Source organism: Musca vetustissima, unplaced genomic scaffold (assembly GCF_032173495.1).
Source record: "Musca vetustissima isolate MV318-11 ecotype Yass unplaced genomic scaffold, APGP_CSIRO_Mvet_v1 utg293, whole genome shotgun sequence".
NCBI lineage: Eukaryota > Metazoa > Arthropoda > Insecta > Diptera > Muscidae > Musca > Musca vetustissima.
This window is the reverse complement of record NW_026881923.1, coordinates 191,509-218,779: the sequence shown is the minus strand read 5'-3', so window position 1 is coordinate 218,779 and position 27,271 is coordinate 191,509. Positions and strand designations below refer to the sequence as shown.

Sequence of the window (27,271 nt, the reverse complement as noted above, 5' to 3'; positions counted from 1 at the left end):
AGGAATTTTTAAACCTCATTGCAATAAATTTAGACGACTTTATCTACATTTTATACATGTTTTTGACGTTTTCGACATTTACGACATATTTGGATTTTTATGCATTTTGTACTATTTTTAACAACTTTTATTGTTAGGTTAGGCTTTCATCAATCATCAAAAAAATTAAGATGTTTTATACAAATTTCTTACGTTTACGACGTTTTTGACATTTTTTACATTAATGTGTTTGTAAAATGTCTTCAGAAGTTTTTCTCTATACCTTTAATACTCCCCGAATTAATTCCATTTATCAAATATTTGTATGGTCTCTTATTTAAATTTCTATAAAATGTTTGCTTCAAAACTCTACTCCCAGCCCCCTCACCGTACTCTCCCGCATCACCCACATAGTTTTTGTTTTGCACGATATCAGAAAAATGAACGAACAATAACAAAGAAATTAAAAATCAACACAAAACATTTATTCATGAATTTCTAAATTGAATATTTCTATTTATTGTGATGAGAGGTAAAGTGGAGAGGAGGGTATTGCAAGGGAGGAAGAGTGGAGTATGGAGTGTCGGCATAATTGTTTTGCTTGTGCTGATGTGCACTTTACAGGTCATATTCACCTCAAACTGAAAAATAAAAAACGAAGTTGGTGTGGCCACACACACACACACACACACACAAAGAGACAGCAAAGACTACGGAGGATAGATACTTATAGTTCAGGGGAGACCGCCACTCCTTCATAAAAAAACCTGTGGGACTCTTCATCGCGGAAGAGCTGATGAATTCTTTTTTATCATTAGATGTTGAGGAAATATTAAAAATTCTGAAATATACAAAGAAGTCGTAAATGTCGAAAATGCAAAAAAAAATTGTATAAAATGTATGGAGTAATTTTTGTTGTATATAATGTATAAAACATTGTCAAAAATGTTCAAGGCCTCGAGAAAATATTGCTAATTAAATGGATTTATAACATGTCAAAAATGTCGCAAATGTCAAAAACTTGTATAAAATGTATGAAACCTATTAGAAATACTTTGAAAACCTCTTTTATGATATAAATATGTAATTTTTTTAAAATCAATAAAATGTACTACTTGTCGAAAATGTATCAACATTGTGAAACGTCAAAAACTTGTATAAAACGTATGACACGTTAGAAAAAAATATTGGATGGATTCTTAAAAGAAAACTATATTAAAATATGTGATTTTTTTAAATCAATCAAATGAACTACCTGTCGAAAATGTCGCAAAAGTGTCAAAAACGTGTATAAAAACTGTGAAACATTGTAAAAAACTCTTGAATGAAATATTACCATAAACATTTGTGGAAATACTTAAAATTTACAAAAATATCATATATGTCGAAAACGTCAAAAACTTGTATAAAATGTATGACACGTTGGAAAAAATTATTGGAAGGATTTTTAAAAGAAAACTATATAAAAATATGTGATTTTTTTAAATCAATCAAATGTACTACCTGTCGAAAATGTCGCAAACGTGTCAAAAACGTGTATAAAAACTGTGAAACATTGTAAAAAACTCATGAATGAAATATTACCATAAACATATGTGAAAATACTTCAAATTTACAAAAATATCATATATGTCGAAAACGTCAAAAACTTGTATAAAATATATGAGGCGTTGGAAAAACTATTGGAATGACTTTTTAAAAGAAAGCTGTATTAAAATGTTGAATATTTACATAATTTACAAAATGTCATATTTGTCGAAAATGTCAAAAACTTGTATAAAATTTATAAAATGTTTTGAACCTATTTTCAAATTGCTTTGAAGATTAAAATTTGCGAGTAAATTGCAAATTTTATCGTTTTACAAAATCGTATAAATGTCGAAAAAGTCAAAAACTTGTAAAAAAGGTATGTAACGTTCTAAAAAACTTTTGAAAGATTTTGTTAGAATAAAACCATGTTAAGTTGTTTACAAATTTATATAATTTACGAAATGTCATATATGTCGAAAATGTCAAAAATTTGTACAAAATGTACGAAACGATATTAAAATCTTTTCAAAATGACGTAACATTCTTTTCGAAGAGTTTTGAGGGTTACCATTTGTGAGTAGATTTACCAATTTCAGGAGATTGACCAATTTCAGTAGATTTACCAAATGTTATATCTGTCGAAAACGTCAAAAACTTGTAGAAAATGTATGAAACATTCAAAAAAACTATTGAAAGGAGTTTTAAAAGAAAACCATCTTAAAATGTTGTATATTTACAAAATTTATAAAATGTCAAATATGTCGCAAATGTCAAAAACTTGTATAAGAGCTATGAAACGTTGTAAAAAGACTGTTAGAAGTCTTCTTCGTCCTAGAAGAAATGAAGATTTTCTCTTGGTCTTATTACTGAAGGTATTCTTCTTCATAGAAGAGCTGAAGGTATTCTTCTTCATAGAAGAGCTGAAGGTCTTCTTCTTCATAGAAGAGCTGAAGGTCTTCTTCTTCATAGAAGAGCTGAAGGTCTTCTTCTTCATAGAAGAGCTGAAGGTCTTCTTATTCTTCATAGAAGAGCTGAAGGTCTTCTTCTTCTTCATAGAAGAGCTGAAGGTCTTCTTCTTCATAGAACATCTGAAGGTCTTCTTTTTCATAGAACAGCTGAAGGAGTTCTTCTTCATAGAACATCTGAAGGTCTTCTTTTTCATAGAACAGCTGAAGGTATTCTTCTTCATAGAACAGCTGAAGGTCTTCTTCTTCATAGAAGAGCTGAAGGTCTTCTTCTTCTTAATAGAAGAGCTGAAGGTCTTCTTCTTCATAGAAGAGCTGAAGGTCTTCTTATTCTTCATAGAAGAGCTGAAGGTCTTCTTCTTCTTCATAGAAGAGCTGAAGGTCTTCTTCTTCTTCATAGAAGAGCTGAAGGTCTTCTTCTTCTTCATAAAACAGCTGAAGGTCTTCTTCTTCATAGAACAGCTGAAGGTCTTCTTCTTCATAGAACAGCTGAAGGTCTTCTTCTTCTTCATAGAAGAGCTGAAGGTCTTCTTCTTCTTAATAGAAGAGCTGAAGGTCTTCTTCTTCATAGAAGAGCTGAAGGTCTTCTTATTCTTCATAGAAGAGCTGAAGGTCTTCTTCTTCTTCATAGAAGAGCTGAAGGTCTTCTTCTTCTTCATAGAAGAGCTGAAGGTCTTCTTCTTCATAGAAGAGCTGAAGGTCTTCTTCTTCATAGAAGAGCTGAAGGTCTTCTTCTTCTTCATAGAAGAGCTGAAGGTCTTCTTCATAGAAGAGCTGAAGGTCTTCTTATTCTTCATAGAAGAGCTGAAGGTCTTCTTCTTCTTCATAGAAGAGCTGAAGGTCTTCTTCTTCTTCATAGAAGAGCTGAAGGTCTTCTTCTTCTTCATAAAACAGCTGAAGGTCTTCTTCTTCATAGAACAGCTGAAGGTCTTCTTCTTCTTCATAGAAGAGCTGAAGGTCTTCTTCTTCTTAATAGAAGAGCTGAAGGTCTTCTTCATAGAAGAGCTGAAGGTCTTCTTATTCTTCATAGAAGAGCTGAAGGTCTTCTTCTTCTTCATAGAAGAGCTGAAGGTCTTCTTCTTCTTCATAGAAGAGCTGAAGATCTTCTTCTTCATAGAAGAGCTGAAGGTCTTCTTCTTCTTCATAGAAGAGCTGAAGATCTTCTTCTTCATAGAAGAGCTGAAGGTCTTCTTCTTCTTCATAGAAGAGCTGAAGGTCTTCATCTTCTTAATAGAAGAGCTGAAGGTCTTCTTCTTCATAGAAGAGCTGAAGGTCTTCTTCTTCTTCATAGAAGAGCTGAAGGTCTTCTTCTTCATAGAAGAGCTGAAGGTCTTCTTCTTCATAGAAGAGCTGACGGTCTTCTTCTTCTTAATAGAAGAGCTGAAGATCTTCTTCTTAATAGAAGAGCTGAAGGTCTTCTTCTTCTTAATAGAAGAGCTGAAGGTCTTCTTCTTCATAGAAGAGCTGAAGGTCTTCTTCTTCTTAATAGAAGAGCTGAAGGTCTTCTTCTTCATAGAAGAGCTGAAGGTCTTCTTCTTCTTCATAGAACATCTGAAGGTCTTTTTCTTCATAGAACATCTGAAGATATTCTTCTTAGAATATCTGAAGGTATTATTCTTTATAGATTGTATTCTACAAAAAGGCCCTTTGGTCATCCATTAGAAGAATCTGGTCTTCCGAGAAGATCCTTCGATTTTCAATAAGACCTTTTGATTTTCGATTAGAATATACTTTAATCTTCTATTAGAAGATCCTTCGATCTTTTATAAAAAGTTTCTTCGATTTTTTGTAAGAAGACCGTTTTGGATTTCTATATGAATACCTTGTGGCTTTCTTTAAGAAGAACCTTTGGTCTTCCATAAGAAATTACATTGGACTTCAATAAGAAGATGCTCTAATTTTGTATAATCTCATAGAGTAGATCCTGTGACATCCTGTACGACCCTTTGTTCTTTTATGAGAAGACCCTGTGGTCTTTTCGAAAATGTCAAAAACTTGTATAAAATTTATAAAATGTTTTGAACCTATTTTCAGAAGACCCTGTGGCCTTTTAAATGCTATCCTTTTTAACTTCTATGAGTTGAGATTTTTCATATGGACCCAAAATATAACTAACCTCCCACCGGGCAAAAACCATGTCTAACTGCTGTAGCTTGCTGATGAAAATTGAATGAGTGATGTATTCACATATCAGTCCCACTACTATTTGATGTGTTCATGAATCCAATCTATGTACATTCACATGCACACACTTACACACTAATACATATAATGGATCTTATATTTCAATTTGTGTGTGTATGTTCGGAACTTTCCCAAAAAAATTGTTCTCTTCCTAAAAATAGTTTGTTAAAAAGTTTTCAATGTGCATATGCAAACATTTATGTTTAAAGCCCGCAAAGTTTCGTGTTCTGTTCTGTGGAGTGTAGCGGAACGAGGGGTCTTTTTTTTGGGAGGAGATTGGGGATTTTCGAACATTGCTCTCATATGTTTGGTATGTTGTCTGTATTTAGTTTTCACAGAGCCGCCGCTGGAATTAAATTACAATAAAATAAGGGCATAATATTCCAACTAGAGAAATGAGCCAGAAGATCCTTAATTTTTGGGAACCTCACTAGGAAAAAGTTCGATTTCTTTGGAAAACATCTCCTAATTTTGGGAAAATTTATTTGAGGAAATTTCTAAGAATTTATTATTATTCAATGGTCTATTTGGATTTACCCTGATTAGCATATATGCAAATTTCTTGTGTTTCCCCTGTCCCCGGCCCTGTCCCCTTAAACCACTTTGGCCACATTTCATCAACATCGTCATCAGCATTTTGAAAACTCATAGAAAGAATTTTTTGTTTTGTTATTCCTGCTGCTGCTGCTGACAGTAGGAAATCAACTCCAAATGCAATATTGCAAAACTGAAAATGCCACACACACACACACATCTAAATAAAAATATTAAAATAAAACAATGCATAAATAAATAAAAAAATAAGTAACGGAAATAACAACACAATTATTTCTAAACAGCAAAATATGAAAAATTAAAATGTGCAGCCTGCTAGCCTGTCAGGTTCGCTGACTGGCTGCCGCACAAACCAAAAGCAAACAAACAAACCGAGAAAAGAAAAAAACACAAAGGAAAAAGGAAAACAACAACAAAGGACGTTACAAACGAAAAATTTATGAATTTATATTTCCCCACCGGACAAAGTAAACCAAGGAATGGCTGGGTCAGGACAATAAACAAACAATAAACCACCAACCAACTCTCACTCTAACCTATCTTTCATTCTGCGTATTTTGGCATCCAGACACACACACACACATACAGATATTTTCTAAAAACAATTTTATTAATAGATTTAAACGAAAACGAATAAATAACGAAACAACAACAAAAACAAGTACGACAAAGTAAAAATATTTTTCATTATTGCATAGCAGAGCAGCATTGAAGTGAAGTGAACATTTCACTCTGGCTTCCAGTTTCAAATTAAAAAACAAACAAAAAACATTGTTTTGAAGCGAATTGTTGTTGTTAGTAAATAAAAATCCAGATTGTGGAATTTTATTAGGTAAGATTACAAGCCTAAAGAGGAATTGTAAGCAGGTTGTATGAGAAATATAGATATAGGATAAAAATTTTGCCTATGACCTGCTATAAGACCCATTGTTATTCTATAGGAAGATCCTTATATGTAGATTTTCTTATAAGAATATCCTTACATTTTTCTAAATGCCATTTCGAAGACCTTGTGTCCATATATAGGAAGATCTTCTGGTTTTTTATAAGCAGTTATTTTAATAAGAATAAGATTCTTCGATCTCTGTAGAAATATCCCTCCATTTTCTGTAGGAAGATCCGACGTTCTTCTGTAGGAAGAAGACCCAATTATCCTCCATAAGAAAATCCCCTGGTCTTATGTATAAGAAATTTTGCTTTTTTAAGAAGTTATGATGTTTTTCTCTAAAAAGTTCTCTTGGTCTGCTGTATATAAACATTATGGGCTTTGAAAAGTCCCTGACAATTATAACGAGTGGTTTTAACTAAGGCTGAAGTAAGCTCAGTCGCTGCCAGGGTCAACCTAAGGACCCACAAACCTTAAGTAAAAACACGAGTGATTACAATTTCAATCTTTATTATAATACTCTGGTGTTTATCATATGAATAATAGTTTGGATGTGAGATAAGCTTCTATGTTGGAATCTTCTAATCGGTAATGGTAGCTGGGTATGAAGGTCGGATCGTTAATGGACGGATGGTTAAATGATGTCGGATCGCAACTAATCGGCTGGTTGGTATTCGGGTTGTGGTCAGCTCGAAGGTGTACTGCAGGCTACAGTCGGCTCGTTGAAGATCGGCTAGCTGCTGTCGGTACGTTGGAGATCGGCTGGCTACAGTCGGCTCGAAGATACTCGGCTAGCTGATGTCGGCTCGTTGAAGATCGGCTGGCTACAGTCGGCTCGTTGAAGATCGGCAGGATACAGTGGGCTCGTTGTCGGTCGGCAGGTTCGGGGTTTGCAGGGTTCGGGTTTTTCAGGGTTCGGGGTTTTCAGGTGGAAAGAGCGAGGAGCTGGCAAAGAGCGAGGAGCTGGCAAAGAGCGTGGAGCTGACTATGAGCGAGGAGCTGGCTAAGAGCTAGGAGCTGGCAAAGAGCTAGGAGCTGGCAAAGAGCGCGGAGCTGGCTATGAGCGAGGTCGAACCGTCGTTAACCTTTACCAGTGTACGAGACTGCGGACGAGCCACAGGTCTTCGTCACTCGTAGTTCGTTAACATCCGAGGTCGACCACTTCGGCATGGAAAAGTGGAACATATATCCGTATGGTACTATGAAGTGAATGAGAATTATTGTGCACTTTAAGGAAATTGTCTGTTGATTAATGCAATGAAGTTGAAGAACGCAGGTAATGATACTGGCTTAGGTTTATAGTGAGACGTTATGCACTAATAAATATTGAGGTGGGTTGACATTAACTTGGGTCGTGCATAATGTATGAAACGGTCACGTTACACACTCTCTATTGATTAGACCTTTGGATCATCCATCTATGAGCAAATCCTACTATTTTCCTATATAGAAGATCTTCTTATTTTTATAAAAAGGTACTTTCTATGAGGAACATCGTATCTTCCATAAGAAAATTCCTCAGTCTTTAAGGAAGGACAGGTTTGTTATCCTCTTTAAGAAGATCCCTTGGTCCTTCATTAGAAGAAGCAAATTTTGTCTTCGATACCAGGATCCTTTGCCCTTCCAAACAGACAGGCATTTGACACTTTATCTAAAGAGCCTTAAAGGAGTTTCTACAAGAAGTCCATTGGGCTTTTCCCATCTGGTCTGAATTAGAATTTCTATATAAAGACAAGCCATTGGCCTGAAGGTTTTAAAAGTCATCTTCATGAATCCTCACAAGAATTTCTTCGTAGAAGACCTGAATGCTTCTTCAAAATATTCTTTTCATAGAAGACATATAGACTTTTTATTGATCCTCTATATATAAAACGTCAGAGTACATTTTATGGAAGACACAAATATGTCATCTTTATAGGGGGTCAGTTATTTTTTCAAGAAGTGGTATTTTTCCAAGAAGACTTCTGTGTGTTCTCATATTTGCAATCTTCATTGAAATGCAAAAAGGATTCTTCATTGAAATCCAGATTTTCTTCATAGAAGTCTTCATAGCATGGTCATTTCTCTTCCGGATTTTCTTCTTCATAGATTACCGTACTATGTGCTTTTTAAATGCCAAAAAGACTTCATCATATTAGAATGTCCTCTTTATAGAGGTATTCCTTATAGAATATTATAAGGTGTTCTCATTGAAGTCCAGAAGCTAGAAAAGCTAGTATTTCATAGAAGCCAACAAGGTTTTCGTCATAATAGACTGACGGAGTTTTGTATACAAATTCGTCTTCATAGAATGCTTTACGAAATACAAATTCCTCTTCGATTCCTTCCTATCTTCGATTCCAAATTCCTCACTTAACATTACAGATTCATGGTGCGTATAACTATTGACGTTATGTATACGTATCCCCTGTACATCAGGATAGTTTTTTTACTCTGTGGAAAACCTATACGGCATTCGTTTATTCTTTAAAATATTAAATTGCTTCTCACTCACTCACTTTCATTTTATAGAAAACCTTTAAGGCTCTTCTTCATAAAAAGATCCCCACTTCTCATTAGGGACCAACGTGTCATTTCCAATAACTGTAATTTTTTTTTAACCAAATCCTCCCTTCATTTAATTACCTCCAATTTCATGGTGCGTATAACTGCTGTCGTTATGTATACGCAACCACAGGAAATATGTGTCAGCAATCAAAAACAATTTAAAATGTACAACGGAAATAAAAACATTTACGAAATCTATAATAATTATTTTTAAGTTATGCCAATTGTAATTTAAAAACGTTTACAGTTGACATTTTACCTCCTGCCCCTATTAAGCACATATTCATATTACATATGCCAACTGAATTTTTCTACTTTACGAAAACACATATGACATTTCATATTCGTTATATTATTATTGCAGAGGATTTGCATTATATTCACGAACCCTATGGAGGTATGATAATATGGAAAACCTTAATGGTTCTTCGTAAGGAACATTTTATTCATTATTTCCGCTTTTTTATTACTCTTCAATATAAGGCATCCACAGACCTCTCCTATTTCATAAAAATAATTCATCATCTTCATCATCTTTCCAATTAAAGCTAAAGGGTCTATTTTCTAATTTCCTTTTCATTTAATTCCCAGTCCCAGTTCCCTGGTGCGTATAACTTCTGTCGTTATGTATACGCTCAACCATATGTAAATATTTGCCACCAAATCAAAAAAAATTTCACAAATTTCAATTTTAAAAACCAAAATAAAAAAATATTTATGAAATCTATAATTATAATTATTTTTAAATTGTGGCAATTAAATTTTTGAAAATTATTCTAGTTGACATTTTGTAGCTTCTGCCCCCGTAACTATAATATCTGTTATGTTATTTATTAAAATAACAAAAATTGTTGCCAAAAACAAATAAATTTATTTTCAATTTTTTGTTTTTTTTGTTCAACAACATCATTACAAACATATTTTCTGTGTGCTTATTCACGCACAAGCACAGATAATATCGATGGTCGTATTTTATTCTAAATGCAACCACAAATTAACTTCTAGCTAAAATTAATGGCCGACCATAATTTTTGGGTAAAAACGCACCGACACACACAGGCGCACACACATTGAGTGAAGCACGAAAAAAAGTTGCTAACGCATCTATTTTGTGGTAGGGTGCTGATATTAACGATATACCACCACTCAAAAACTCGAAGCAGCAGCATCATCAGCAACAAAACTGCAATCTCTTTTTTGCCACACACACGCACACGGGCTATGCTGTATGTATATGGTGTGTGTAGCCCCATACCCACCAACACGTGTTCACTCCTCTCAACTATTCGTCTATCTTGTATGAAACATGTTTGTTATACTCTTTTACCAAATCATACCATCATAGTCTCGCACACACTCATACTCACACTTACACTCCTAATTCATCTCATCTGTTTGGTATTTATATCATAAAAGTGGAATGCAGCAACAGACAACAAATAACAACAACTACAACATAAACAACAAAATTAGGTAGAAAAATGGCTTATAATCGGTCGTGACGAATTTGAAAGGACATACATTCTAGAAAAAGCCATCTCGAGACCTCAGTTCCTTGGACGAAGCAAAGAGATACAATTCTATAGAAGGTACCCGTTAGAAACGACTCTTCGAGGTATTTTCTATACAAGCCTCCTACTGAGCTCATCTTCACGAGGTTTTCTACGGAGGTCTTTCAGTCCACAAAAGGCTCCGACGCAGGTCTTATATTTTCCTACTAAGGTCTAATTTTCTTTATAAGTCTACTAAGAATGGCATATATTCTGTAGAAGTATCCGATGGAGTTCTTCATTTCTATCGGAGACTCCTTCAGAAGTCGCACATTCTACAGGAGACTCCTACGAAGGTATCGTACTATATATAGTGACTTCAAGTGGATGTCTAATGTCCTATAGAAGGATCCTACAGATGTCTAATATTCTATGGAAGCCTCATACAGCGGTATCCTATTCTATAGATACCTCCTATCCCATAGAAACGTCCTACGAAGTTCTAGTATCCTACTGAAGTCCCCTGCGGAGGTCTCCTATAGTATGGAAGCCTCCTACGGAGCACTCTTATTCTATAGATGTCTCCTATTGAGATCTTCTACTCCTACGAGGTATCCTATTCTATATAAATGCCCTACGAAGGTCTGATATTCTACTAAAGTCTAATGCAAAGGTCTCCTATTCTATAGAAGCCACATACCATCCTATACCATAGAAGCTCCCATTCTATGGAGTTCTATCCTGTAGAAGCTTCCTACGGGGCTCTCCTACACTACAACGTCTCCTAAGGACTTCTTCTGCCCTGTAGAAGCATCCTAGGGATATATAAGCCTCATATTAACTTCTCCTATTCTATAGAAGTCTGCTATAGACTTCTATTATCCTGCAGAAGCCTCATATGGAGTTCACCTATCCTCTAGAAATTTCATATGGAGTTCTGCTGCTCTATAGAATCATCCTATGGAGTTCTCCTATTCTCTAGAACCTTTGTATAATGTTCGCCTATCCTGCAGAAGCAGCCTACGGTGCTCTCCAACCTATAGAAGCCTCCTACGAAGCTCTTCTGTCCTGTACAAGCTCCATACTTGGCTCTTTTAACCTATAGAAGACTCTTATGGAGATCTACCATTCTATGGAAGCCTCCTATAGAGCTCTCATATGCTATATAGAAGTCTCCTGCAGAGATCTTTTATCCTACAGAAACCTCTTAATATATAGAAGCCTCCTATGAAGTTCTCCTATTATATAGACTCCTCTAATGGAGTTCTCATATCCTATAGATTCCTTCAACGGAGTACTCGTATTCTCTAGGACCGTCGTATGGAGATCTCCTATCCTACAGATGCCTCCTACGGATCTCTTTTAATCTATTGAATCCTTCTACGGGACTCTTCTGCCATAAAGAATGGAGTTCTCCTATTCTATAGATCCCTGTTACGGAACTCTCCTATCTTACGGAGATTTTTTTATCCTATAGTGCCTTTCAATATATAGAAGCCTCTTACTGAGGTCTTCTATCATACGGAAGTCTCTTACGGGAGGTCTCCTATTTTCTAGAAGGCTCTTACGGTGGTATTTTACAGAAGCCAACGATATTCCACTCTATAGAAGGCCCCTAAAGTTATCTCCTATTCTGTGGGAGACCCCACGGTAATATCCTATTTTATAGGACATCCCTGCTGTGGTGTTCGACTCTATAGAATACTGCTGCTGTGATCTATGATTCTATACAAGACCTGTTTTCCTGTATTAAAAAGGTCTCCATACCTCCCTAGACCCCTAACTTAATATCTTATTCAAAAAATACCTCCTTTTTTAAAGGTGGATTCCTTGGATTCCAAATAATCCAATTACGGAGGACTCCGAAGACCTACCTCGGCCTCCTTTTATTTAGAAGACATTGAGGTGGTTAGGTCTCCATTCTAGCGTGGTCTACAATTTTTTTTAGAAAAACCCTATGTGGTCTGCAAACGTATGGCCGAACGAAGTATACTCTTCACCTCCTTGTAATTCTCCATTAAATGCAAGAACAAGAAAAAAACATTGTTTCATAACTACTAAAAACGAAAACACGACTACTACTAACACACACACTCATGTTTTTAGAGACCTCAAACATAAACAAAGTTATGATAAAAACACTCACGCACACACACAACCGCACCACTCACATACACAATCACCCGCACAAGTTTAATAAGCATCTCCGACAAAAAATAAGTAATTTTCACATAGAACATGATTTGAAGCTTGTTTTATGCAAAAATTGAAAATGTACAGAAAAACAAGGAACCAAGGAAACCCCAAAAGGAAGACCTCCTCCGCATACTCTCCCACTCCCTTCGCCCATACCCCCCAAACAAATGCTTTCAAAACTTAACTTGTAAATGTAGCCACCAGCGAACGAAATGAGCAGCTTTCGCGCATTGTGAAACATTAGATAAAAAAACACAGAGAAAAAAAAATAACAAAAAACAAAACTAGGCCATTCGGGACTTAGTTGGAAAGTTGGAACATTCGTTAAATCATAACTTGTAACTGGAAAAAATAACACACACACACCCATACTCACACACTTTTGCCATAAAACAGCATTTTATAGAAAAGTTTAATTTTAACAATAGAATTTATTGGTCGTATGACCGACCAGCTAGCTCACAGAGTAGCCTGCCTTGCCAACACCATCACCCACCAAACTCAATGGTGCTGCACTGCCTGCCTCCGCTGAGTCCAGACATCAATAAAAGATTTTTGTTTTTCAAACAAAACGGGCAGCAGCAGCATCATTTTTTAAAGTGCATTGAACGTTCTATGTTTTTTTTCGTTCAATAATAAAATAGCATCCGAACAAAATCCTATGTACGACCGTCCGTCCGGTTTATGAATACAACTCAAAGTAGAAACAAAAACTGAGAGAAAAAAAACATACCGACAAATATTTGAAATTTATTTCAGCCGTTCAACCGGTCACTGGACAGTCAAAAGCAGATTCTATCCCGGTGAGATTTAATTCGATTTGTGTGCGATGCGAAGGTGTGTGTGTGCGCTTTTTTAAATTGGCTTTGAAAGGTTTCCTCTGTTGAAAGTACACGAGGTGTGTGTGTTCTTGTGTCTGTGTTAGTTCTATGATATGCTGCTGATAAATTGGAAAAAAGTCAGCTAGCTTATTTCCCTTTTCGCACCCCTCCCGTACATGTAGAGATAGTTGAGTTAGCTTCCGATTTACTAAGTTCTTAGAGTTAAATGTTGGGTACATTAGACGGATGGGTTTTAAGAGAATTTTAAGAAATTGAATTTAAGAGAGAAAGAGAGCATTGCTCACCTACGGAGGTTTTCCATTCTGCAGAAGGTTTCAATAGACGCCTTCGCTTTTATAGAAGACTCCTACAGAGGTCTGCTATTCTTTAACGCTTTTATAGAAGACTCCTACAGAGGTCTGCTATTCTTTATACTATAGAACTCTTCTACTGAGTTCCAATATAAGGGGTTTTATCCTCATACGAAGGTTTCCTAGCTTTCTAGCCTCTCCTACTGAGTTCCAATATAAAGAGTTGTTTTATCATATAGAGCCTCATACCGAGTTCTACCATTCCATACAAGCCTCCTACGAAGTTCTCCTAATCTCTAGCGACCTGCTACGTTTTTCTATTTTTTTCTATATAATCCTTCTCCAATGTTATCGTATTCTTTTGATGTCTCCTACGGAGTTTTCCTTAAATTTGGAAGCGTCTTACGGAGTTATCCTATCCTGTAGAAATCTCCTCCGAAGTTCTCTTATTCTATAGAAGTTCTACTATCCTATAGAAGCCTCCTCCGAAGTTTTTCTATTTTATAGAAGCTTCATAGGGAGTTATCATATTATATACAAGCCTCCTACGAGGTTCTTCTAATCTCTAGAAGCCTCCAACGAAGTTCTCCTAATCTCTAGAAACCTCCTACGGAGTTTTTTTATTCTTTAAAAGCCTTCTACGTAGTTCTTCTATTCTCTATAAGCCTGCTACAGAGTTTGTATATTCTCAGAAATCCTCCTACGAAGTTCTCAAATTCTTTTTAAGATTCCTATGAAGATATTCTACTCTCTAGAAGCTTCCTACAGAGTTCTCCTATTCTCTAGAAGCCTCCTAGAAAGTTCTATTATTCTTTAGAAGCCTCCTACGAAATTTTCATATTATCTAGAAGCTTTTTACGGAGTTCTTCTATTCTCTAAAATCCTCTTACGAAGTTCTTCTAGACTCCAGAAGCCTCTTACGAAGTTTTGCTATTCTCTCGAAGCCTCATAAGATGATCTCCAATCCAAAAAAGAAAAACTCCTACGAAGCTCTCCTATTCTCTTGAAGCCTCCTAAGGAGTTTTCCTATTCTACAGAAGCCTCCTACGGAGTTTTCATATTCTCAAAAATCCTCGTACGAAGTTCTCCTATTCTTTTTCAATTTCCTATGAAGTTCTTCAACTCTCTAGAAGCTTCCTACTGAATTCTCCTATTATATAGAGGCCGTCTAGAAATTTATTTTATTTTCTAGAAGCCTCCTAGAAATTGTTCCTATTCTTTCGAAGCCTCTGAGGAGTTCTCCTATTATACAAAAGCTTTCTACGAAGTTCTCCTAGTCTCTAGAAGCCTCTTACGAAGTTTTCCTATAATCTCGAAGTTTCCCAAGGAGTTCTCCCATGCTACAGAGAGCTTCGTATCTCCTATTCTCTCGAAGCCTCATATTCTCTAAAATCCTTCTACGAAGATCTCCTACACTATTGAAGCTTCCAATGAATTTTTTCTACTATCTAGAAGCCTCCTAAGGAGTTCTCCTATCCTCTAGAAGCCTCATAGGAAGTTATTCTATTATCTAGAAGTCTCTTACTATACTACAGAAGTCGCCTTAGGTGATCTCATATTCTTTACAATAGAGAATAGAAGATCCTATTTTTTCTATTCGCGTCTCCCTTCGTCCCCATCTAATATCCATCTTTATCAATATTTAAATGCTTGGTTAGTATTCTAACAACATGAACCTGACCAACATCACCATATTTCTTGTTTGTTGTTCTCGTGTTGCTGTTGCTTTTCCCTGCTTTCGGCAACGAATGCAATTTTACTAGCCGTCGCTATCATCATCAGTCATAGCCGGGATGGAACATGCTCTTCAATACATAAAAACATGTATTCAATTACAGTAGGTCTACTGTAATTGAATACATGTTTTTATGTATTGACCTAACGAGCGACCTCTTAACTTAAAAGCGTTTATTTATGAAGTTTTCGCTAAACAATTTCCACAGAAACATCAGAATCGCAGAATCACAATTTAGCTAATAAAATAGCACTTAGACGATATACACGCACATACCAAAACCCGAACATAACCCCGCAACCACCTACCCTGAGACAGAGTGGCTGGCAGACAAACATTAGTCATGGGAAACCGTGTTATTATTTCTAGGAAAATTCCTCCCCGCAATGTCAAAAGGTGTCAATTTTAATAAAGCCAATGACGGCGTTTTTTTTGTTTTGTTTTATTTATTTATGGGTTTGTCGGTTTGTGTATGAGTGTGCGTCGGTGTGTTGTCACCGTCGCTGTCAAGCGAAGGCCATTTGTCTTTAATATGAAACCAACACGTCCAGCCAGGTGTTGACGACTTTTTTTCTTTTTTAAATATTAAAATTTATTTATTTCACGAAAAAAACATTAAAAATCCTGCCGATGAGTGGCGGCAGGTATTTGAATTATTTGTTTGAAATCTGAAGCCATCTTGGGGAATTTTTCGCAATATTTCATAATAGCTGCTTATGTGAAAGTCGTTTCTAATGGTAAGGAAGAGGGGGAGGTGAGGAGGAGAAATATTGTTATTTATATACATGGAGGACAAGTTTTTTACGAAATTTCTTGAAGGTGCCATTATAAAGTTGGAATTGATAGCATAATTTATAGAAGCTTCCATAGAGGCCTCATACGGAGTTCTCCTATTCGATGGAAGTCAACTAAGGAGGTCTCCTATCCTTCGGAGGCCACCTCCTATCCTATAGATGCCTCCTACGGAGGTCTCCTACCCTATAGAAGTATCCTACGGAGAGCTTCTATTCTGTAGAAGCCTCCTACGGAATGCTTCTATTCTATAAAAGCCTCCTACGGAGTGCTCCTACGAGGGGTCTCTTATCCTATAGAACTATAGAAGCATCCTACGGAGGTCTGTTATTCTATAGGAGCTTTCTACGAAGTTCTTCTATTCTATAGAAGCTTCCTAGTGAGTGCTCCTATCCTATAGAAGCCTCCTAGGGAGTACTTCTATCCTACAGAAGCCACCAACGGAGTGCTTCTATCCTACAGAAGCCTCATACGGAGTTCTTCTATCCTATAGAAGCCTCCTACGGAGTTCTTTTATCCTGTAGAAGCATCTTGAAGTTGCCCTATTCTCCAGAAGCATCCTACGAAGTTATTCTATCCTACAGAAGCCTGCTACTATTCTATAGTGGTATATTACGGATGCCTCCTATCATATGTAAGCCTCCTACGGAAATCTCATATCCTATAAAAGCCTTATACGGAGGTCTCCTATCCTACAGAAAGCTGCTAGAGAGTCTCTCTATCCTATAGAAGCTTCGTAAGGTGTTTTTCTAGTCTATAAAAGCCTCCTTCGTAGTTCTCCTATTCTATCGTGGCCTCTTACGGAGTTCTTCTATCCTATAGAAGCCTCTTACAGAGATCTCCTATTCTAGGGAAGGCTCATACGGAGTTCTCCTATTCTATAGTGGGCTCTTACGGATGTCTCCTATCCTATAGAAGCCTCCTAGGAAGTCTCTCTATCCTATAGAAGCCTCCCAGGAAACCTTTCTATCCTATAAAAGCCTCCCAGTGAACCTTTCTATCCTATATAAGCCTCCTAGGGATTTTTTCTATCCTATAGAAGCCTTCTACCGACTTCTCCTTTCCTTTTGAAGCCTACCTATTAAATAGCAGACTTCTACTCCTTCTATTCTATAAAAAAAAATTGTGAAGAGCCTGTTGTCACATCCACCCCCCATGCCTACCACTGTCCTCCATTATTCACTTGACTAGCTCTGTTACAATGTTATCCTTCGAAGATAGTTATGACTAAAACGGCAAAAGGCTACTCAACTTCTGTTGATGCGACCAAGCTCAAATTACAAATCGTGTGTGAGATTCTAGTCTTGGTGGCCCCCAGTTTTTTTTTTATCTTGCGATTGTCCTCTTTTCTTGTTTGTATGATTGAGGGTTTTTTATCGCCACGTTTTTTGCTGCGAAGCTGTTCTCTGGTTAGCCTGTTGTTGTTATTGTCGTTTGATGCACGATATGGAGATGGAGGTTGGGTGAAATTTCAGAACAGTACTACTGACCCGTTTTTTGTGTGTTCTTCTGATGTTTCCTGCCGGCATTTGGTGATTACAAAAGCAGGGACAACAGGCATACACACACATATATATATATATACTCATATGAGTGCTCTTTGAGAGTTCCACACGTTTGCATGTTGCCGAGCAAAAGTGTATTTGTGGTCATGCAGCAGTGGTTGGCGTGTGTGTTTGTATGTATGTGTGTGCCAGTTGCCACGCTTAACTCCAATGATGCAAAAGATAATTTTTCTTTTACTTCGAGGTTTTTTTTTGGGAGGAGAATAAAAGGGATCAGAATAAAATAGAAAGATAGTTACAATAACAAAAACAACAAAAACCCGAAAAACAGAGTTCGAAAATAAAAACATCATAAAAAATCATGATGCCACCACTCGTGGTGGCATTAAATTATCCTACCGAGAGCCAGGGACAACAACAGTAGCAGCCAGGCGGCGTATTTGCTGCATCACAAATACGGAATGCGAACCCGGACTGGCTGACTGACTGACGGACAAACACAAACAAAACTAACGGGGATAACAAATGTGCTAAAAAAATCGCAAAGATAGAACGAATGGAAAAAACGACAAACGGAATCATGATAACGCCGCTATCCAGCCAATCCGCCAGTCAACTAGCCAGCCAAAAAATAACAATCGGAAAAACAAAAACAACTAGAAGCTGCTACTGCTAGTGTCGAAATTAAACTGGAAAATGGTGTTAAATTGGGCACTAGCGAATATTAGATACCCTTCAGGGGACAGGGTGGCAATTTTTCCTGATAGAAGACCCATCGACCGAACCGAAGCGAATTCATGACAAAATTGTCAATCGCTGAAGGGAATAACGAGCTGTTGTTGTTAGCTGCGTTGTTGCAAATACTAGTGGTTTAGTTGTGTAGGAATGGGCACGGGCAGCAGAGGTAAGAGGCGGAGTACAAGGGGATTTACTTATATTGGCAAAATTTCTATTGTAATTCAGTGTTTGAAATTTTTTGATAATGTTTAAATTTGAAATTGGATTTTTGGAATTGGATTTTCAGAGAGAGAGACAGAGAGAGAGAGAGAGGAAAACAAATTGCAATTATTCATAAATATAGAGGAAGCTGTTATGGGATAGAAGACATCCCTAGAAGGCTTCTTTAGGATAGGAAATCCCCGTAGGAAGCTTTTATAATATAGGAGAACTGCGTAGGAGGCTTCTATGGGATAGAAGAACTTTGTAGGAGGCTTTTAAAGGATAGTAGAACTCCATAGGAGGTTTCTATAGGATAGGAGAACTCCATAGGATACTTCTATAGGATAGTAGAACTCCGTAGGAGGTTTCTATAGGATACGAGAACTCTGTAGGAGGCTTTAAAGGATGGGAGAACTCTGTGATAACTCTGTAGTACACTTCTACAGGATAGTAGAACTCCGTAGGAGGCTCCTGTGGGATAGTAGAACTCCGAAGGAGGCTTCTATAGAATATGATACTTCCATCGGGAGCTTTTATAGGATAAGAGAACTCCGTAAGAAACTTCTGTACGATAAGAGAACTCCATAGGAGGCTTCTATAGGATGGGAGAACTCCGTAAAAGGTTTCCATATTATGGGAGAACTTTGTAGGAGGTAAAGGATAGTACAACTACGTAGAGGTTTCTATAGGTAGGAGACCTCTGTAGGAGGCTTCTATAAAATAGGAGAACTGCTTAGGATGTTTTTATAGGATAGCAGAACTCTGTAGGACGCTTCTATAAAATAGAAGAACTTAATAGGAAGCTTCTATAGCATAGGCCTCTATAGGTTATGAGAACTCTGTAGGAGGCTTCTATAAGATGGGAGAACTCCGTAGCAGGATTCTATAGAATAGGTTGCCTCCCTAGGAGGCTTCTATACGATAGCAGAACTCCGTAGGACGCTTCTATAAAATAGAAGAACTGCGTAGGAGGCTTCTTAGGTAGGAGAGCTCTGTAGGAGGCTTCTATAAAATAGGGGAACTACTTAGAATGCTTTTATAGGATAGCAGAACTCCGTAGGACGCTTCTATAAAACAGAAAAACTTAATAGGAAGCTTCTATAGCATAGGACTCTATAGGATAGGAGAACTCTGTAGGAGGCTTCTATAAGATGGGAGAACTCCGTAGGAGGATTCTATAGAATAGGATACCTCCCTAGGAGGCTTATATATGATAGAAGAACTCTATGGGAAGCCTCTATATCATAGGAGAACTCCGCAGGAGGCCTCTATAGTATAGGTGAACTCCGTAAGGATAGCAGAACTCCGTAGGACGCTTCTATAAAAAAGGAGAACTCCGTGGGTAGCTTCTATAGATTAGGAGAACTCCGTACGAGGCTTGTAGAGGAAAGGATAACTCCGTAGGAAAAACCTTAGTAAATTTAATATATTGAATATATTGAATTCAAATAACCCGAACTACACTTGTAGCGCATCATAAATACCACTTGACACAATTTCCGATAGTTTGCCTTTTGTTGTTCGCATTAATTTTCAATACCGAAAAATAAATGGGATTCCCCAAAAAATGTTTTAAATTGCCTTAAGCTTATCTACTAAATACAGCTGTGTAGGGTAAAGGAGGTTAAAAATAATATTCAAAAAGCTAAAAAAAATCGACAAAATCAGCAACGCCGAACATACCTCTCAATCCTTTTGTTCGTTTGTCTGTTGGTTCGTTCGTGGCATAAATAAAAACTCACATATATCAAATGCTCCAGCAAATGATTTATGCATTTTAAAACTGATTTTGTTTTTAACACACACACAGAAGCCCTGAGAGGGCTTGCAATTTTGTTTATGTTCGGTGGTATGTTTGTATGTATGCACGGGCATTTGTTCGACAGTATCTAGTAGTTAGACATATCTGTGGTGGTTGCTTTTTTGTTCTGATCTCAGGCCAATGCAAATCATGGAAAATCCTTTTCCATTAAAGCTCACCAGCACCACCACTCACTCACCCGCACCACAAAACCGCCATTAGCCACAATCATCCATGCACTTACACCAGCAGACACACACACTCACATCCACTCGTTAGAATAAACATAGTTATGCATATAAATGGGAACGCGATGTTTCCCATCTCCCAAGCCCCATATCAACCACAAATAATCTTTCAATCTTTCGTTTTTTTCTATCTCTCTTCAAACAGATATCATGCATGCCGCACGAGGTGTCCGCCAAATGGAAATCAGCTCATTGGTCAGTGAAGAATTACAACCGGTGGTCCAGCTGAAAACCGCAGCTGTTGTCCTTAAGCCCAATGAAGCCAAGATATCACCGTTAAGTGCCACACGTGATGTCATCCCTGAGGGCAGGCAAATCTATCAGAACCTCCTCACCTATTCGCTGAACGTTAGTAAGGCCATGGAGGTGGCCATCTATGCGCCCATCTTCAACTCCGTCCTCTACGAATCGGAGTTCGAGTCACAGCTGTGGATGATATTCGATGCCAACAAGCATATGGTGGCGTGCGGTGACGCCAATTCGCACAAATTCTACACCAAATTGGACAAGGGCGAGTACTGCATCCGGCTGCAGATACGTCACGAGAAACGTGACCTGTTGGAGAAAATCAACGAGGCCAATATGGTGGCCCTGTTCAAGCTGCCGAATAGCATAAATCTCGATGTTTACGATCAATATAATCAGTGTGTAATAGGCGGACGCAAGTTCAATTATTGCACCGTCAAACAGGACAGCCCGAAGGTGTTGTACATCGCTCCGTTGGCACAGGACAAGCTGTCAAAGGCTAATTTGCCAGCTAATGCCGCCTGGTTGAGTGGCAGCATTACATTGGCCAAGGATGAGGTGGGACGCAAGGCGGATGTACAGGAAATTACGTATGTTTTGAATCCTCCCGATATGGGTAAGAAGAACGGTGCCGGTGGAAATGGTAGTTCTTCGTCCAGTGGGTCTTCCTCGGGTTCCACTTCAAATGCGGCCAATACGAAGTCATCGAAAACGGCCGCAGGTGGTGCTACTTCGCCACCAGCAGCATCTTCAGCCAATGCAAGTGATGCTACTGCACCAGGTTCGCCCAAGAAATCCAAATCTTCCACTGATGAGTACGCGGAAAGTTTGAGGGACTTCCAGTGTTCCATGTTAACCAAATTGGGTGAGTATTACCAAAAAGCCGATGATGAAAATTGGAAAAAAAAGTCCTCAGGTCTGTTTTTCTATAGAAAAAATTCCTCGGTCCCCTGAGGTCTGTTTAAAAAAAATTGTAAAAAATTCCTCAGGAAAAAAATGTCGCAGGTCCCCTGAGGTCAGTTTTTTCTATAGAAAAAAATCCTTAGGTCCCCTGAGGGAAAAAAATCCACAGGTCCCTTGAAGTCTGTTTTTCTATAGAAAAAAAATCCTCAGGTCCCTTGAAATCTGGTTTTCTATGGAAAAAAATTCCTCAGGTCCCTTGAGGTCTGTTTTTCTATAGAAAAAAATCCTCAGATCCCTTGAAGTCTGGGTTCCTATAGAAAAAAATTACTCAGGTCCCCTGAGGTCTATTTTTTATAGAAAAAAATTCCTCAGGTCCCCTGAGGTCTGTTTTTCTATAGAAAAAATAAGTCTCAGACCCCCTGAGAAATTTTTCTATAGTAATTGTTTAGTTTTTTCGTTCATCCTCTTTTAATCCCCATTACTGAATACCGTTTTGCCTAAAAACCTGTTGCTGACAGCTTCTACGTTCTAATGAAAATAAAATCTACAATCTGAACAAAAACAAAATATCATTGCCAAATCCGTTGTTGTCGTCGTCGGGTCCTAATTCACATTCACATCCATGACAAAAATGAACGAACAAACAAAAAAAAAATTGAAACAGGACATTGTTTGTTTTAGCCTCCCTCGGAGATAAATTGAAAATTAACATTTAAGGCTTAAGTGAATAAGAAGAAGCATCTGAAGCAGATGATGAAAAAACGAACCTCATTAAATTCGGCCCACTTAATTTCTGTGTGAGAATTTCATTTAAATGTGCAACAAGAATTGTTACAACATGAGTGACGGGGTGTTGGACAGGGAGGAGAGGCCCGGCACGGCTGTCATTGCTGCTGCTGCCGCTGTTGGCAATGAATGCGAATCAGTGAAGGAAAGAAGTGGAAAAAATTAAGTTGGGAAAATCTGCCATTGTCACCAACAGTGTCATCACTCATTCTATCAGTGGATACAACTGCCACGAAAATTATTTTAATATCCAAAAAAGAAGAAGAAGAAAACAAAGAAAGAAAAAAAGACGACCACGACGAAGGATGGAAGAGGCGTCTATCGAGGCCGCCAGGGAAGATTTTCAACATTTGCCAACTTAATTAATATCGTATTATTATTACTTCGTTTTTATTTTTTTGTTCGTGTTGTTGCTTTTGTTTTATGGCTCATTTTTTCGTGTTTGTTGTTGTTGGGGTTTTGGCTTGTTTTTTAATCTACGTTACGCTTGAATAGTCTGACAAGTTAGCAGGCAGGCGGACTGGCACACGGTCGGTTAGGCATTCAGCATGATAAACAGACAGACAGACCAGGCACGAGCCTGATTGTCAATTTACGCTTCGGCCCACCCTTCCAATTGGTGATAGCCATGGATTGGTTTATTCCGCATAATTGCACCAGAAATAAGTTGATGGTCCTACTGCTGCTGCTGGAACGCAATTTTAAAATACCGACAATCCAATAACAACAACAATGGCAACGACTGGAAAATATGATGATGAGAATAATGCGAATGCGAACGACAACGACGGCAAGGATGGTGATGATTATAAGGATGATAAGATGAGCTCTGGTTTTCAGCTCTTTTGCGGTTCTTTGTCTTCGTTTTTTTTTTAATTTCTTCTGGTTGTTTATGGCGTTTAATTTTTGATTTCCATTTTTATCCTCACCGTTTTTCATTACTCATTTTCATTGCTATTTTTTCGTATTCTTCTTCTTTTTGTCACACAGATCTTGAAAAAGCTGAAAAAATCTACGAGGACATAATTGCTGGACATCCCAAACATTTGGCCGCTCATTTACTGCTCATACAGAACATTGAATCATCATCCGAATTGAAGGCCCAATATCCGTTTACATTTGCCAAGTCATTAAATGCCAACAACAAACAAGCGGGAGGAGGTGATGCATCTTCCGCCACCACCACCACAACTCAGGAGGAATCAACATCCACATCATCAGTGGCTGGCAGTGCCAGTGGCACTACTGGCTCCGGCTCAAGTACCGAGGATAAACAAAAGGAAGATAATCAAAAATTGCGCAATGCTCTCGAACGCATTGTTTTGTTGGCGGACAATGTCATTAGGGATACTGATAAAGATGCATTGTTGGCATACTATGGCATTAAATGCGATACTCGTCCCGATGCCGCAAAGATTAAAACGTAAGTTGAATTTATACTAGCAATAATGGTAGTGTAAGATACAGAAGGGGTGTAGGGTAACACCAGCGAACCAAAGAGAATGCATAAAACGTCTGTCAGGCAGACAGCATCAATCCTTCTTGGCCAAAGGACGTTATTAACCCACAAACCTAACATGATGAAGAAAAAATCATCTCCAGGGTGCAGAGAATTTTCCCTGCGAAAAAAATTATATTTTTTATGAAAAAAACTTACCTCAGGAAACAGAGTATTTTTTTCTATAGAAAAACAGATCTTAAGGGGTTCCGCCTAAGGAATTTTTGTTGATAGAAAAGCAGAGCTCAGAATTTCTGATGATTGTTTTTTTTATAGAAAAGCAGACCTCAGGGAACCTGAGGACTTTTTATAGGAAAACAGAAATCAGGGAATCTGAGAAATTATTTTCTATAGAAAAACAGACCTCAGGGGATCTGAGGAATTTTTTGTATAGAAAAACAGACTTCAGAAGACCTGAGGATTTTTTTTCTATAGAAAAACAGACAACAGGGGATTTTTTATAGAAAAACAGGAGTTTTTTTTTATAAAAAATCATCAATTCTCCGATGGTAAGGTTTTTTTATAGAAAAATTGTTGCGGCATCCTGAGATCCCACAAACATAACAAGAAGAAAAAATCATCTTCAGGGCCCAGAGATTTTTTTCCTGCAGAAAAAAATTATATTTTTTATGGAAAAACTGGCCTCTGGAAACAGAGTATTTTTTCTATAGAAAAACAGATCTTACGGGTTCCGACTCGACTGACCTCAGGGTGCCTAAGGAATTTTTGTTGATAGAAAAGCAGACCTCAGAATTTCTGATGATTGTTTTTCTATAGAAAAACAGACCTCAAGGGATTTGAGGATTTTTTTTTTTTTGTATAGAAAAACAGACTTCAGAGGACCTGAAGAATTTTTTTCTGTAGAAAAACAGATCTTAGGGGAATTTTTTCTACAGAAAAACAGGAGTTTTTTATAAAAAAAAATCCTCAATTCTCCGGTGGTAAGGTTTATTATAGAAAAATTGTTCCGGCATCCTGAGATGTGATTTCTATAGAAAAGATTCCTCAGGTCTCCTGAGGTCTGTTTTTCTATAGCAACGATTCCTTATGTCCCCTGAGTTCTGTTTTTCTATAGAAAACAATTCTCAGGCCACTGAGATGTGCTTTTTGCCTCAAGTTTCCTGAGTACGGTTTTTAAAAAGAAAAAAAAAAATCCTCAGGCATCCTGAGTTGTATTTCTTCTATAGGCAAGAAATCTGTATGCCTTTGGAGACCTATTTGTCCTCCACTCTTGTATAAGGGTTAACTCCTACAATATTGTTGGCCAAGGGAGCCTACTTGGTGCTGGCGCACTCTGTTTGTGTATGTGTGTGTGAGTGTCTGTTTCAGTCAGTCTCAGTCTGTATGGCGTTCGTATTTGGTTGTCATGTACAGGTCCTCACCAGTGCGAACAGGGAATAATAATTATTTGTGGTGTAGTCGGACTACAATATTCAAACTGCAATATTCCAGCTGGTGCTCTTTTATATCTCCATCCAGTCATTCCACACCGGCAACATTACTTTACAAGGCAAGCTAGCTAGCAATTGTTGGATCTTTTAGTCCATGGTCCTTGCTGGCTGGCTGGTTGGTTGGCTTCGCTGGTCTGGTTTGGTCTTGCTTGTGCATTTACTGGCATTTTAATTGCGATAAGAGATACCGAATGGGGAAACAGGAAATGTAAACACATTAACGGTAAATAAACCCCATAATCATGCACAGCTATGCAAAAGGATGGATGCATTCCCACAACAACGTTGGAGGAGGGTGAGCTGCATCTTCGTGGCAGCGATGCATTCCCACAGCAATATTCAGTGAAGAGGTCCATCTTCATTGTTGTCGAATATTCCCTTGAATAACCAACCCCCCTCGCACCCCTCCCCTCATTGGAGTCAAAGCATAATTATCTACATATTGTAGTCGCACAATTATCTTTACTTGTGGTTGTTAACAAAGTCCCTTTTGTTGTTATAAAATAATAATACAAACACACACACACGCACACTTACTCAGACACTCACAAAACAATAACTTTACCAGCAATAACAACAGCAAACATCAATGATAAGAAAGTTTTTCATTAAAGCAAACGCAGCAAACTATGGAAAAAAATTCCAACACCCAAGCAAAAAAAAAAGGAACAACTGGGGAAACCCCTTCCCTACCCTACCCTAACCTACCCCACCCTGTCCCAAACAATTCAACTCATTTAACAACCAAAGAGCATAACCAAATCAAGGCAAACAACATAACCTTATCAAAGTTGTTTGCCTTATTCTTCTCGTGCTTGTATTTGTTGTTGTTTTTATTTTGATTTCCTTTTCATGCTTCAAATTCAAAGGACATTTTTTTTTTGAGTAGTTTACAACTCTGATCCAAACATCCATCGCTCCATTCATTTTGCCGACGGCAAAGGCAAATCGTATTGCTGCAGGATTTTGTCTTCTTCTTCTCCTCTGTGCCTTGCCTAGAACGTAAAAAATTAAAACACATTTCTGGCGCCAAATAAATTGCCACTGTTAGAATGGTAACGGTAACCGTTAGCCGGTTAACAGAGTTGCTGAATATCATACGCTCTCCATCTGTTTCTTGCTCTCTGCGGCGCCATGGGCATGCGTTAACAAATTTATCTCATAATAGAAAATGTTAACTGTGATAGAGAGCAACTGCGACTCTCTCCCACTCTCTTGTGATATAAAATGTATTTTTCTTGCATGATAACAATCTCCCCTAAAAATGTGACCGATATCCAGCAGCTGGAATGTTACTCTGCAATAACATTGTTTTTACTGCTGTCATACCCTTCCTCAACACAAAATGTCAGATGGAATTATATATGAAGGACAGAAAGAACCATATTTTCTACAATGAAAAATTAGCCTCTGTGGACCTGAAACGAAAAATTCCATATGTCATCTAATTTTTTTCTATAATAATTCTGAATAAGTTTTAAAAAATATCAAGGGATGTTCTGAGTTTTATCCTATAGAAAAAAAACTTTTAAGAGAATCTTATTTTTAAAAATTCATCTTCCGGGAATCTGAACATTTTTGTTATAAAAAAAAGTCCTCAGGGGATCTAAAAATATTTTTCAGTAGAAACATTTATCATCGTGATTGTGCCCCAAAAAGAAATTTTTGAGGTTTTTCTATAAGAAGAACTTCTGCTCTTCTATAGAAGAAGTATGCCTTCTTTTCTTTTACATAAGAACACCTTACACCTCTGGAAGTATATATCCTGGTCTTCTATAGTAAAATAATATAAGAATGACAAATACCTCCTGGTCTCCTAAGTAAGAAAACTTTCGGGTCTTCTACAGCAGTAGACGTTCTATATAGACGTTCTGTATAGCCGTCTACAGAGGAAGATCTCCTG

At 37.5% G+C, this 27,271-nt stretch overlaps 1 protein-coding gene across 1 annotated transcript in view; it reads left to right on the top strand.

Annotated features, from left to right (window-relative positions):
• Positions 1-27,271, top strand: part of LOC133328020 (tripeptidyl-peptidase 2) — a 163,405-nt gene that overhangs the window by 101,696 nt on the left and 34,438 nt on the right. Inside the window, exons 14-16 of the mRNA XM_061536569.1 lie at positions 20,630-21,595; positions 23,410-23,545; positions 23,651-23,842. Coding sequence (XP_061392553.1) covers positions 20,630-21,595; positions 23,410-23,545; positions 23,651-23,842 — 1,294 coding nt within the window. The remainder of the gene's footprint in view (positions 1-20,629; positions 21,596-23,409; positions 23,546-23,650; positions 23,843-27,271) is intronic.